Source organism: Drosophila sechellia, chromosome 3L, assembly GCF_004382195.2.
Source record: "Drosophila sechellia strain sech25 chromosome 3L, ASM438219v1, whole genome shotgun sequence".
Lineage (NCBI taxonomy): Eukaryota > Metazoa > Arthropoda > Insecta > Diptera > Drosophilidae > Drosophila > Drosophila sechellia.
In genome coordinates this window covers 15,972,940-15,984,944 of record NC_045951.1, presented here as the reverse complement: position 1 = coordinate 15,984,944, position 12,005 = coordinate 15,972,940, and the positions used below count along the sequence as shown (strand labels likewise).

General features: G+C 44.1%; 5 protein-coding genes across 5 annotated transcripts; 1 reads left to right on the top strand and 4 right to left on the bottom strand.

The window, feature by feature from the left end:
- Positions 1-801: 801 nt before the first annotated feature.
- On the bottom strand, positions 802-1,960 carry LOC6605951 (alcohol dehydrogenase 1). Its single transcript, XM_002030727.2, has 4 exons — positions 1,817-1,960; positions 1,534-1,761; positions 1,306-1,479; positions 802-1,250 (listed from the first exon to the last, which is right to left on the bottom strand). The coding sequence occupies exons 1-4, from the start codon at positions 1,919-1,921 to the stop codon at positions 942-944; spliced, it is 816 nt and encodes a 271-aa protein (XP_002030763.2). The 5' UTR covers positions 1,922-1,960; the 3' UTR covers positions 802-941.
- A 277-nt stretch (positions 1,961-2,237) lies between these two features.
- LOC6605950 (alcohol dehydrogenase 1) lies at positions 2,238-3,367 on the bottom strand. The gene is made up of 4 exons (XM_002030726.2): positions 3,204-3,367; positions 2,920-3,147; positions 2,684-2,857; positions 2,238-2,614 (listed from the first exon to the last, which is right to left on the bottom strand). Exons 1-4 carry the CDS (start codon positions 3,294-3,296, stop codon positions 2,330-2,332), a joined length of 780 nt encoding a protein of 259 aa, XP_002030762.1. The 5' UTR covers positions 3,297-3,367; the 3' UTR covers positions 2,238-2,329.
- Positions 3,368-4,439: 1,072 nt separating this feature from the next.
- LOC6605949 (trichohyalin) lies at positions 4,440-5,918 on the top strand. Its single transcript, XM_002030725.2, has one exon. The coding sequence runs from the start codon at positions 4,473-4,475 to the stop codon at positions 5,787-5,789; it is 1,317 nt and encodes a 438-aa protein (XP_002030761.1). The 5' UTR covers positions 4,440-4,472; the 3' UTR covers positions 5,790-5,918.
- A 193-nt stretch (positions 5,919-6,111) lies between these two features.
- LOC6605948 (cuticle protein 6) lies at positions 6,112-6,812 on the bottom strand. The gene has a single exon (XM_002030724.2). It carries the CDS (start codon positions 6,810-6,812, stop codon positions 6,162-6,164), a length of 651 nt encoding a protein of 216 aa, XP_002030760.1. The 3' UTR covers positions 6,112-6,161.
- A 1,219-nt stretch (positions 6,813-8,031) lies between these two features.
- Positions 8,032-9,847, bottom strand: LOC6605947 (histidine-rich glycoprotein). Its single transcript, XM_032717685.1, has one exon. It carries the CDS (start codon positions 9,554-9,556, stop codon positions 8,060-8,062), a length of 1,497 nt encoding a protein of 498 aa, XP_032573576.1. The 5' UTR covers positions 9,557-9,847; the 3' UTR covers positions 8,032-8,059.
- Between the last annotated feature and the right edge of the window lie 2,158 nt (positions 9,848-12,005).

Here is a 12,005-nt window from a genome sequence, read left to right as displayed (position 1 = left end):
GGTCAAAGGTCACCTCGTCTCTGCAAACGAACCGTTGCTGTTTTTGGTGTAATTTATAAGTTGAAGACCCTTGAATTGTGATGATGTGAAATTTACAGTTAACATGCGAAACTAATCCCAGTTCAATGGGAACGAACAAATGTCTTTATATTAAATGCTAATTGAAACTAACTATAACGAGTATAATAATGTATCTAAATAAACACACTAAACGCCATTGAAAGGACGCATCTGAGCGGCGTTTATTGTATCATAGAACTATGTAAGCAGAGATTGTATTTTACATGCACTACTCTACAGGAAAGACAACAAACCTTCACCAACGAGATGAACTTGCTTCTACTTCAAGAGATCTCCCAAATACCTTCGGGTCTGTCCATGGTCATGATACCCCGGAAAAGAAGAAAAGTTTTCAGATTATATTTTGAAACTTAAATCGTTGTATTTTAAATTATCTAGAACCTTTTGTTCTATCCCATTTAATTGCTGCTGGCAGCTTGAAAACTGGGAACTTCGGCTAAGAAACTCTACTATACAGATAACTGATCTGAAAAAGCTATCATCATAATGATTTTACTTTATTTTTGAACTTTAGATTCCTTTTCTAGGGTATCCAGAATTTCGGACCACCGAAATCAGACATCTCTTCTAGTTTTTTTGGAATGTTAATCATCGATAAAATGTATGTTCTTGGATGTGCTGAATATGTATATTTATCTTCAAAATTCATTGTAAATGTTAGATATGAAAAACCCAGAAACCAAAAAACTCAAAAGCAAACTAAAAACAAACTCAATTTTGTGTGTGTATGCCTGCAATTTAAATAAAAGAAACTTATTCGAATTATAAAACAGAATTTGATATGACTTGATTTGGTTCTGATTGCCTGCCAACTTGATCCCGTCTTGCGGTTAATGTGGGATTAATTAGTATAGATACGTTCAGCTCAAGCAGACAAATACGCAATCATCTAGCTGGGGATTACAAAGGTTCGGTATATCCAGTTCGTGGATCTCACCCAGTTCCAGCATAAGAACTGATCCATTCTGGGCCGTCTCGATGGCGTGGACTATATTCCGAGCGCAAACCTCCACCGTCTGACCTTTCACCTTGCTGAAGACGGTCCGCATGCGAGTCTCATAAAATGGAAATGTAGTTTTCTTATCAATATCCTTGAGGATGCCGGTATTCGTAAAGCCTGGACAGATAGTAATGAAGCCCACACCGGAGTGAGCATAATGGATGGGACTCTGAGGGAAGTATTAATCAAAATATGATCGCTTTTTGTTTTTCCACTTAACTTACAGCCATGGCCCTGGTAAATGTGGTGACACCTGTTTTGGAAGTGGAGTATATGGCCATCAAAGGCGTGGGCTGCAGTCCAGCCACTGAGGAAATGTTCACTATGAGTCCACCTCTACCACCATTTGACTTGTCCATGTACTCCAAGGCGGTCAAAGTGGTATTGATTACTCCCACCTTTAGAATTAATTAATAAATAAATCCCTGTGAATGTGTAGTATCAAGTATTACCAGATTAATTTGTATGGTCAGTTCAATTAGGCGATCATCCAAAAGGCCACTTCCCTTGACCACCACATCGAAGTGTCCAAGTTTCTCTGCGGTCGCCTTATACGCAGCATCTATATCCGATTTCTGAGTGATGTCCACTTTTTGGTAGAAAACTTCCGTATCGGGATTCTGCTTTTTCCACTCAGCCAAGAGATCGTCATCCACAATCAAGTCAAAAATGGCCAGACCCTAATGGAGTCATTAATTAGTATTCATTCTCAGGACAGTTTGTTTTTAAATCCACTTTTATTTGCTTCTTAAGCAGTTCTTGCACACATTTTTTGCCTATGCCACCGAATCCGCCAAGGTAAACCACATTTTTTCCTTCCAAATCCATTTCGCAATTCATAAATTCTCTAAAAAATTCCGTGCAGTTCCGTCGGCAGCAACTGGCGAAGATCAACAACTTGCAAGCAATCCAGTTTCCATCGCTCTACTTTTTGGGTTTATCTCATGTGGGGCTTAGAGATTTGATAAAGGCTATTTATATAAATGGAGAGGTTTGATAGCCGTCTATATACCAGAAAAGCATGCCAATTTTTTTTGATAGGTCTTATATTTTTAAAGGTGAGTTTTGTGTTTAATGTTTTCCTGTTACTAAAATAATAATAATAAATAAGCAACGTATTTTCTATCCGTGTGGCCCCATTAAATGTCAAAGAAGCTCCATTAACTGATAACACTTTATTTTTAAATCACCAACCAATTGAAAGAGATTACAATATGATGCACACACATTAGAAACAATAAAGCGGTATTAATTATCCAACTGTGGCTTCCACATGACTGGCATGTCCACCTCCGTCGTCTCACCCATCTCCAGCATGAGGACAGCTCCATTTTTGGACGTCTCTATTGCTGAGACCAGATTCCTGGCACAATCCTCGGCCTTCTGTCGCTTCACCCGATTGAACATGGCCAGCATGGGAGTGTCGTAGTTGAATGTCGTCTTGTTGCCAATATCCTCCAGCAGGCCAGTGTCCGTGAATCCGGGACAGATGGTAATGAAGCCTACACCAGAGTGGGCGTAAAAGAAGGGGTTCTAAGGGGGATGACATATGATTGGTATATCTCATTTTCAAATCATTTAACTCATTTCGTTTCTACTTACAGCCATGGCTCTGGTGAATGTGGTAACTCCTGTCTTGGCCGCCGAGTAAATGGCCATTATAGCTGTGGGCTGCAGTCCAGCCACCGAGGATATATTCACTATGAGACCACCCTTTCCGCCCTTGGCCATGTCCATGTACTCCAAGGCGGTCAAAGTGCTGTTGATAACACCCAGCTTAGGGAAAATCAGATAAATAATGTTTTTAAACTAGTTAAAAAACTCTCTCTTGCACTCACCAGATTAATTTGAATAGTGAGTTCGACCAGGCGATCGTTCATCAGTCCACTGCCATTGACCACCACATCGAAGTGTCCGAATCTCTCGGCGGTTGCGTTGTAGGCCGCGTCTATATCCGATTTCTGGGTTATGTCCAGCTTGTGGTAGAAGATGTCCGTATCGGGATGCTGGCTTTTCCACTCAGCCAAGAGCTCCTCATTAGCATTCAGATCGAAAATGGCCAGAGCCTAATGAATTAATCAATTGCAGTTAGTTTCTAGTCTCCGGTTGTTGGTCAGCCCACCTTTATTGGTCGCCGGAGCAGTTCTTGCACACATTTTTGGCCTATGCCGCCGAATCCGCCAAGGTAAACTACATTTTTGCCGACTAAGTCCATGTCGGTGTGGTGAAACTATTGGCTCTATGGACTTCGTGCAGTTCGGTCAGCGGCAATTGGCGAACTGATCTTTGGCAAAGCTAAACTTATTCGATCAGCAAGTGCTAACGACCCTATCGCCACTGCTCTCCGTTCTCAGCTCTAACCGAGCTTTTTGGTCTCCGATGCTCTCGCAGAGAATATTATGTTTATTTAATATAACTGCATAAGCTTGGCAAGTGATGAGAATACGACTATTAATTGGTTAAATATTATATTTTATCATTAGATAAAAATTTTATCATATTCAAACGTGACCTACTTCGGGTACATCCTATCTAAGTTCCTCTTATAATTAATATGCAAGTTCATAAACTTTTTAAATATTTAAGAAATGCTTGTTTTGCCTATGCTCATTGCCTTAAAGCATCAGCACTAATCAAAGCTGCTATTGCTAAATATGTATTTAAATATGTACGTGTAATGATAACACTTCAGATAACTGCGCATTTGCTGAGAGTTTCATTCGAACATTGTTTATATATCTATCATATAATATACAAAAAAGATGCAACAAATTGCTAAGAATTCCTATTAAAATTCCGTTTAATACATAAAACTATTGATGTGTAATATGTTGACTATATAAGGTAGACAAAAAACATATTCAATCGTATATGATTATTCTATTCGATTTGATATTAAAAGCATTCTTCGAATTAGTTTGGAATAATATAACTCCACATGGCATAAGAGCTTAGTTATCAATCTACTTTATATAGTATATGTGTCAGCCACTAAAACGATAGTCACTGAATCCGTCTAGTAATCGAATATGGATGTTTATCCCATTAAACAAAACAAACAGACTTCCCCCATTTGTTTTCCGCCTGAATCCAGGTTGCGCTTGCCACATCCGCGGAGACACAGATCTCAGCTGGAAGTGCCGCCCAATTGCGCAACCAATGGATCCGTGTCTCAATATTAAGTTCACTATTGCAACATCCGTGCGGTAGCGAACCAGAGGCCCCAGTAGCAATCGACACCAATCGGATCGCGGCGGATCGACTTGCGCATTTCGAGGTCATTGTGCAGACCGGGTGGTGGGTGGCGCCTCGAGTTACCCGCAGGTGGTATAAAACACCCAACGGGGAGTCACTGCAGCATCAGTTCCACAAGAGCAATCAAAAGAAGAGGATGCACAGCTTCACCTGGACGATTCTGGGCGGCCTGTTGGCCCTTACCTCAGCTGCAGGCTTGCCCCAAAGGCCGAGCAGTGGTTACCAGGAGCAAGATACGGCCAGAGCCTTTTACTCCTATGGCTACAGGGATGAGAATGCGGCTAGGGCTGAGTACTCCTCCCGAGATGGCACCTCCCGGGGATTCTACTCCTATGTGGATGCCGATGGAAAACTACAAACGGTTCGCTATGAGGCCAATGGCGTTCAGGGCTTCAAGGCCGAGGCGAGTAACCAACCTCAAGCACCCGTGGACGAGGGAAAGGCACCATTGCCGGTAACCGATACGGAGGAGGTGCAGCAGGCTCGTCTAACCCACCTGAATGCTCTGAGGGAAGCTAGGGAGAAAGCTTTAGCCACCAGTTTGCGTGAGGAGGCGGACAGAAGGCAGCAGGAGCAGAACAGAAACAACAACAACGAGGATCAGCAGTCAGGGGAGCAGAGTCTGACCGATGAAGATGCGGCGATCTTGGAGAGAGTTAGAGCCGAGCTATCAGCCATGTTGGCCGATCGTCAGCGAGAGCTCAGTCTGCCTAGGAACAGGGATGACCGGGAGCAGCGAGGGGAACAGGAAATCCGACAGGATCAGAGGAAGGAACTGAGACAAGATCTGAGACAGGAGCAGAGGCAGGATCAGCGAGAAGATCGACTACAAGATCAGCGAGAAGATCGACGACAAGACCAGCGAGAAGATCGACGACAAGATCAGCGAGAAGATCTACGACAAGATCAGCGAGAAGATCGACGACAAAATCAGCGAGAAGATCGGCGACAGAATCAGCGAGAGGAGAGACGAGAGGATCGGCGAGAAGATCGCCGTCAGGACCTAAGAATTGACCAAGAATCACGCCAAGAACTGCGTCAAGATCTGCGTCAAGATCTGCGTCAAGACCTCCGTCAAGATCTGCGTCAAAACCTCCGTCAAGATCTGCGTCAAGATCAATCCCGAAACCAAGAATCTTTGCGAGACTCGAGCCAAATCCGGGAGAATGCTCGTCAGATCTCATCTGATCGCAATGGCGATGATCTGCGCCTGCGAACCGTCTACTCCTTGGCTGATCTAAGTTCCAGCAGTTATCTAAAGCTCGGCGACTTGGCCAGTGCCGAGAAACTGCTCGAGGATCGTTTGGACAACAGTGATCTCCGTGTGCCAATCGGTGCCTACTACACCCTGGTATCCCCCAACACCAAGTACAGTGTTACCACCCCCACCGAGCTGCGAACCCTGCGCCCAGTGGCCCTTAGTCGAAGTTTGTTGGTGAGCAAACGCAATTGAAGGCCTGATGATGCGGATCGTGGTGATGGATCAAAGCCGGCTAATGATCGTGGAACAAAGTGAGGTGTGACTATGACGTGTTTCCTATGAATAAATGCAAGACAGAGCACCATTGTGCCAAAAGTCAAATGGTTTTCTTTTTTTCTTTGGTGGCCTATGTAGTGAAAAGTGTACATCAAGATTAAGTGAATACTTATCTGAAGATTTAAATTTCAGAAATTTAAATGGAGACTTAAGTGATTTCTAAGCCATGCTTGTGCATTTTTCAAGGATTTCTTATATAATGAAGCTGAGATATAATTATAATTTTCAATTTGCATCATTTATTGCTCAACAATTAACATAATTTTTCGAAGACGACCAATCCAGAGATTAGGCCACTGGCAGGTAGTTCCTGGAGGGAACTTGGTCCTGCGTGTTGGTGTGATAGTTGTACACGAATCCTGTGGTGGGCTGGTAGGCATATATAGGCTGGGAACGAACAGCGATGGGAGTTGGATTCGCTATCACCAGAACTTTCTTCTCGGCGAGCAACTTGTTGCGCAGCTTCTCGGCTTCGAAACGCTTGAAGAATGCAACCTTAGCGGCGGCCACCTCGGGAGTGTCCTGAACAGGCTGTGGATCAATGGAGTAGTCTCCGGCCAACCTCAATTTGGCCTGGTTATGGGCCTCCAAATGCTGTGCTCGCAGAGCAGCCACTTCAGGGGTTTCCTGATTGGCCTGCTGATTGGGCAGATTGGAGGTTACATGGAAGCCCTCGGCATCGGCCACATAGTCCACGGTCTGGGTTTCGCCATTGGCATCGACGTGGGAGAAGGTACCCCGGATCACACCATCCACGGTGCGGGTCTCGTGCTTGGAATACAGTGGTGCCATGTAACCATAGGCGTACTGGCCATGCTCATCCTGTTGGTGATACTGACTGATCGTATCCGAAGTTGGTGGGGCTCCGTACTCCAAGGTTGGTGAACCGACGGCCAAGCCGATGGTGGTATAAATCAGGCAAAGATTAAGGAAGTACATCTTCTCAAGCGTGGCTGTTTAAGATTTTTGGTAGTTTTTTGAAATCTTTTTAAGGCGCTGCTAGTGTGGTGGACTAGTACTCGCTCTAGAGAACTCTGTGCTGGGATCGATTGGGCATTCTGCCTTTTATAGGCGGCGCCTCCTGCCAAAAATTTACAATTTCGTGCGTTCTCAGGAAGGTCGTCCGGTTGGGTTTTACTTTCATATTCCACCAGGCTGGATTATTGTTCCTTTTTCCTCTTCCTCTGCTTCCTCGCATTTTCGTACATAAATATTTTGTCGATTTCGATTTCAACAAGTTCAGCATAAATTTGAGCACAAAAGCCGCAATTTGTTTTCATCTGCGCAAGGGGCAGCAACACTTACAAACATACATATGTATGTATCTTATAGATATCGCACTGCATCCGATGTGGACATGTACAGAGACAAGCCACAACGTTCCGCAATGCCACAAAGCAAGAACTTAATCAGGCTGCTCTTCAGTGGCTCCGGATGTGCACTGAGAGAAACTGGAGTTCGAAAATTAAGAAAGATTTTAATTTTTTAATAAATCAAAAAGTTATGACAGTGCTTTATAAGACTTGCGTTATTTTCGAGTTAGAAAAAACTTAATTTAAATAATTAGGATCGTTTCAATTGATTTTTAATGTATTAACACCCCCTTTAAACTTTTATAAAAATGTGTTATACTTATTGGCATTTGATTCTCTCAGTGTGAGCTGGAAATCATCAGAAGAAGGGTCAAGGAACCGGGTTGGGCTATAGGACACGCCGGCTACCTTTTCCAGTTTTAGTTATTTAGGTTGTTGCCTTTGCCGTTGTTTATGCTGCTATTAAATATAATTGAAATCAAAATTCGGCCCACATTTATGAAGAGTTTATGCTGCCCATATGTGGAATGTGATCGGTGGGTCTGGGGCCAAAAGGTTGAGGTAGGACAGGGTTCGAGTGAACGGGTTCCGGTCCAGAAGTTGGGCAGCTAAAGGGTTCAGTTCAGCCGGATCTTGAACTTTAGGTGTCGCGATTTTTTAAATAAAGATGCAAATGTTAAAGCTAAAAATTATAAATTATCAATTTATAATTCAACGAAAGATTGTAATAGATTGTAAAATTAATTTGTTGAATATTTCCCTATAGTATCCCATTACCACTTTAAAAGAAAGCGCCGCAGACTGATGTAAAATTTTTATTTTAAATTCGAAATTCTTAAATGATGAACCAAATCGTGCGAAGGCAGCTGCCATTCAGTAGTAGAATCCGGGGGTGTAGTACCTGGGAATGGTGTAGCCGTAGACTGGAGCAGGAACAACGAAATGGTGGCTGCGAGCCACGGCAACTGGAATCTTGGCCAGCATCTGGTTGCGCACGCCTTCATCGTGGACGCGTTGAAGATGAAGGGACTTGGCCGCAGCCACTTCAGCGGTATCAGCAACGGGATGAGTCAATTGGGAGTGGCCACCATGGGAACCGGATGGGTCTGCGCCGGAAACCGGGTGCTCGTGGTGCTCGATGGGATGGTGCCCCTCTGGATGAGCACTTCGGCCGCTCTCAACGACAGTGTGATGATGAGGAACCTCAAGGGGATGGTGGCCAACAGGATGCTGGGCTACAGGAACAGGGTGCTCGTGGTGCTCGGCGGGATGATGTCCATCTGGGTGAGCACTTCGTACGCTCTCGACAACAGTGTGATGATGTGGAACAACAGAAGCGGAGTGATCGTGGTGCTCGACGGGATGGTGTCCATCTGGATGAGCACTTCGTCCGCTTTCAACAACAGTGTGATGATGTGGAACTTCAACGGAATGGTGGCCACCAGGATGTTGGACAACAGAAACGGAGTGATCGTGGTGCTCGACGGGATGGTGTCCATCTGGATGGGCACTTCGTCCGCTTTCAACAACAGTGTGATGATGTGGAACTTTAACGGAATGGTGGCCACCAGGATGTTGGACAACAGAAGCGGAGTGATCGTGGTGCTCGACGGGATGGTGTCCATCTGGGTGAGCACTTCGTCCGCTCTCGACAACAGTGTAAGGATGAGGGACCTCAGCGGGATGGTGGCCACCAGGATGCTGGACAACAGAAGCGGAGTGATCGTGGTGCTCGACGGGATGGTGTCCATCTGGATGGGCACTTCGTCCGCTTTCAACAACAGTGTGATGATGTGGAACTTCAACAAAATGGTGGCCACCAGGATGTTGGACAACAGAACCGGAGTGATCGTGGTGCTCGACGGGATGGTGTCCATCTGGATGGGCACTTCGTCCGCTTTCAACAACAGTGTGATGATGTGGAACTTCAACGGGATGGTGGCCAATAGGATGCTGAACTACAGGATGCGACACCTCCGCGTGATGCTCGACATGATGTTCTACCGGATGCGACGCGCTCCTGGGACTAAATTCAAGCGACTCCTTGGGAACTTTGGCCTTTGGCAGATTAGTGGCTGCCACATGGAAACCTTCGTTGTCGGCCACATAGTTAACCGTCTGGAGTTTTCCAGCCGCATCCCGGTAACTATAGTATCCTTGGGTGATTCCGTCAAGGGTGCGGGTCTCCTGTTTGCTGGACAAGGGTTCCGAATAGCCATAGGAGTACTGACCTAACTCATCCTTGGCGATATACTGGCGCTGAGTGGGCGTGAACACGGCGGATCCCTCGGCAGTGTACGCATAGGGATAGTACAAGGCCAGTCCGTGGGCCAAACTGAGGCTTCCTAACAACAGAAGTGGATACTTCATGGCTGGGCGGCAGTGGAAGATTCCTTTGAGTGAGTCTTGTTCGTCAGTTCACTGGTAACTGTTGATTCTGAGCCTAGGTCTTCATCCTTTTATACCCAGCAGGTTCTTTCGCGAGTTCTAGGTCTGGTTCTGGCTGAGGTTCCTCCCGGCCAGTTGCTGCTGTTCCTGCTGATTCTTCTGTTCTGATACACTGCGAGAAAAATTCTAAAAGCAGTCCAAATTGTTATCTGCAAAAGTTTACAAATAGTATATGCTCTTCTACCCTCACATAGTAAGGTGGATTTTATGACCTAAATTAAAGCAAAGTAATTCGTAATTTGTTTAATAATAATTTTTACAACTTTAAATCATAAATTTAAATGTTTATAAATAATAATATTTATAGACAAGACTGTTTTTAAATTCTTAAAATTTTAATTTTATGTCATAATCGTTAAAAAATAGAAAATATTATATTATTTATAAAAAAGGTGAATTATTGTACAAGCACGCTTATTCAATTAAAGAAGACCCTAATAGTAATAATATCTGTCGCATTTTAAAATAGTAAATAGTAAAATAGCCAATTTATTATTTCTCCAAATGTATCCATCAGATGCACTTCAATGCAAGCGAGGAGATGCGAATGCGTCGTCGTGTCCACTTGTGTCGTTAACGGACATTGCAGCTCCGCCTTTCACTCCCCTTTTGGGGATCGACGCCTCGTGAAGGCGTTGTCAATTTGGTTTAATTGTGGCCAAGGCTGGAGTGGGCCCAAATGGTTCTCCGCAGCGGGAGGAGCAATCGCTGCCTGGCATCTTGGCATCTGCATCTGGATCTGCAAGCGAACTAAGGGCCTTGGCTGGGTGGACCATCAAGGCCAAAGACCGCATCCAGACCAGCGTGTAATTGATATGCAATCGTTGTTGCTGCCACAGCATTGTGGCATCTCAGCCTCCTTTTTGTCCGCACACTGCAACGCGGCCACGACAACAACAGCAACTGCAACAGCAACTGTAACAACTGTGGCAACAAGCGACGACGACAACAACGGCATCTCAAGGTGAGTGAAGGCCAAGGGCCACATTTGGCCACATCTTGGACACGGGAGTCATGCGCTCCAGTGGCGAACACAATGGGGGTCTTTGGGGGGTCATAAGTTCCCTTAAAAATCATAATACTTTTAGGTACATATTTAATCATAAAGTCCGCTAAATAAATGATATAATGTGAACTTTTAGACACCTCCTAGTATGCAGTAAATATATATACTTATATCAACCTGGTACTAAGAAAACCCTCTGAAAATCGGTTTCCCATCCGCCTCTGATGCAACTGCAGCTGCATTGGTATCTCCTGTTCCTCCTTCGCTGGGCATTTTTATTTTTAGCAACGGGCTTATCGGATGCCTCAGATCTCTGGTGCTTAAACTTCGCTCCCGATTAGGAGGAGGAGGAGGAGCAACTGCAGGAACTACATTGGATTGGCCTTGATGGCCCGGCTGATAAGTGCGTTTTAATGTTAGCCCCGTTGGCACTCAGTTTCAATCAAAGGCCAATTCTCTCCAGGCATTCCAGCCTGGCTTAATGAGCTGGTAAGTTCTGGCCTGGAATTGAAGTTGGATTGGCAATATGGTCCAGTCCACTTGGTTCACTCCCTTTGTTCTGCCTCGTGTGGACTGTGCCCTGATTTGTGTACCACCATCGGTTCTTTGAACTGCCTTCGTGGCTAATTAAAGGTGCACTTAAGATAGGCCAGGTGGCAAGAATCATGTTTGCATTTTTCAGGACTGGAGTACTTTGATTTTATGTCCTAGAAAAAGAGTAAACGAAGCCGTCTAAAAGGTATTTTAGCTGTAAAACATTGTACTTAAGTTTGGAATTTATAGAAATTGAACTCTTTCTAGTTTTTATATAAGTATTTTCTAAACGCTATGGTGTCATCTGGTCAATAAGCTGAATAAACATTGCACAATGAAATATTTAATTTATAAATGAAACGTTTTATTTTAAATAATAATAATTAGGCCTCTATTTGTAATACCTTATGCTTAATTTACGAACTTAATTATAAGTCCCCTCAGGGTATTTCGTTCTCCAAGTTAGTCTTTCAGTTGCGTTGTATTTTGCTTTTGGGCCAGGGCTATGACTTCATCGAGTTGGCCAAAAAAACTTACCAAATTCCTCCGACAGTCAGTTCTCATAAATCAATGTCAAAGGTTTTTTTTGTTCGTTTAGGGTTTTGGGAAGGGGCTTGTTGTTTCAGAATGTGTTTAATCATTTTATGGAGTGCGAAGTAATTTCCTTATGATTTCCTATTTGACTTTTACTTTTTCCTGAATGTCCAAACTAGAAAAGTTCAAAGAACCCATTTACCTAGTAAGGCGGTCGACCAATCTTAGCCGCTTGAAATAAGTACTCATTTGCATAGTTAAGCATGAGCTCACTTGTTTAGTATAGCCCAAGTCACA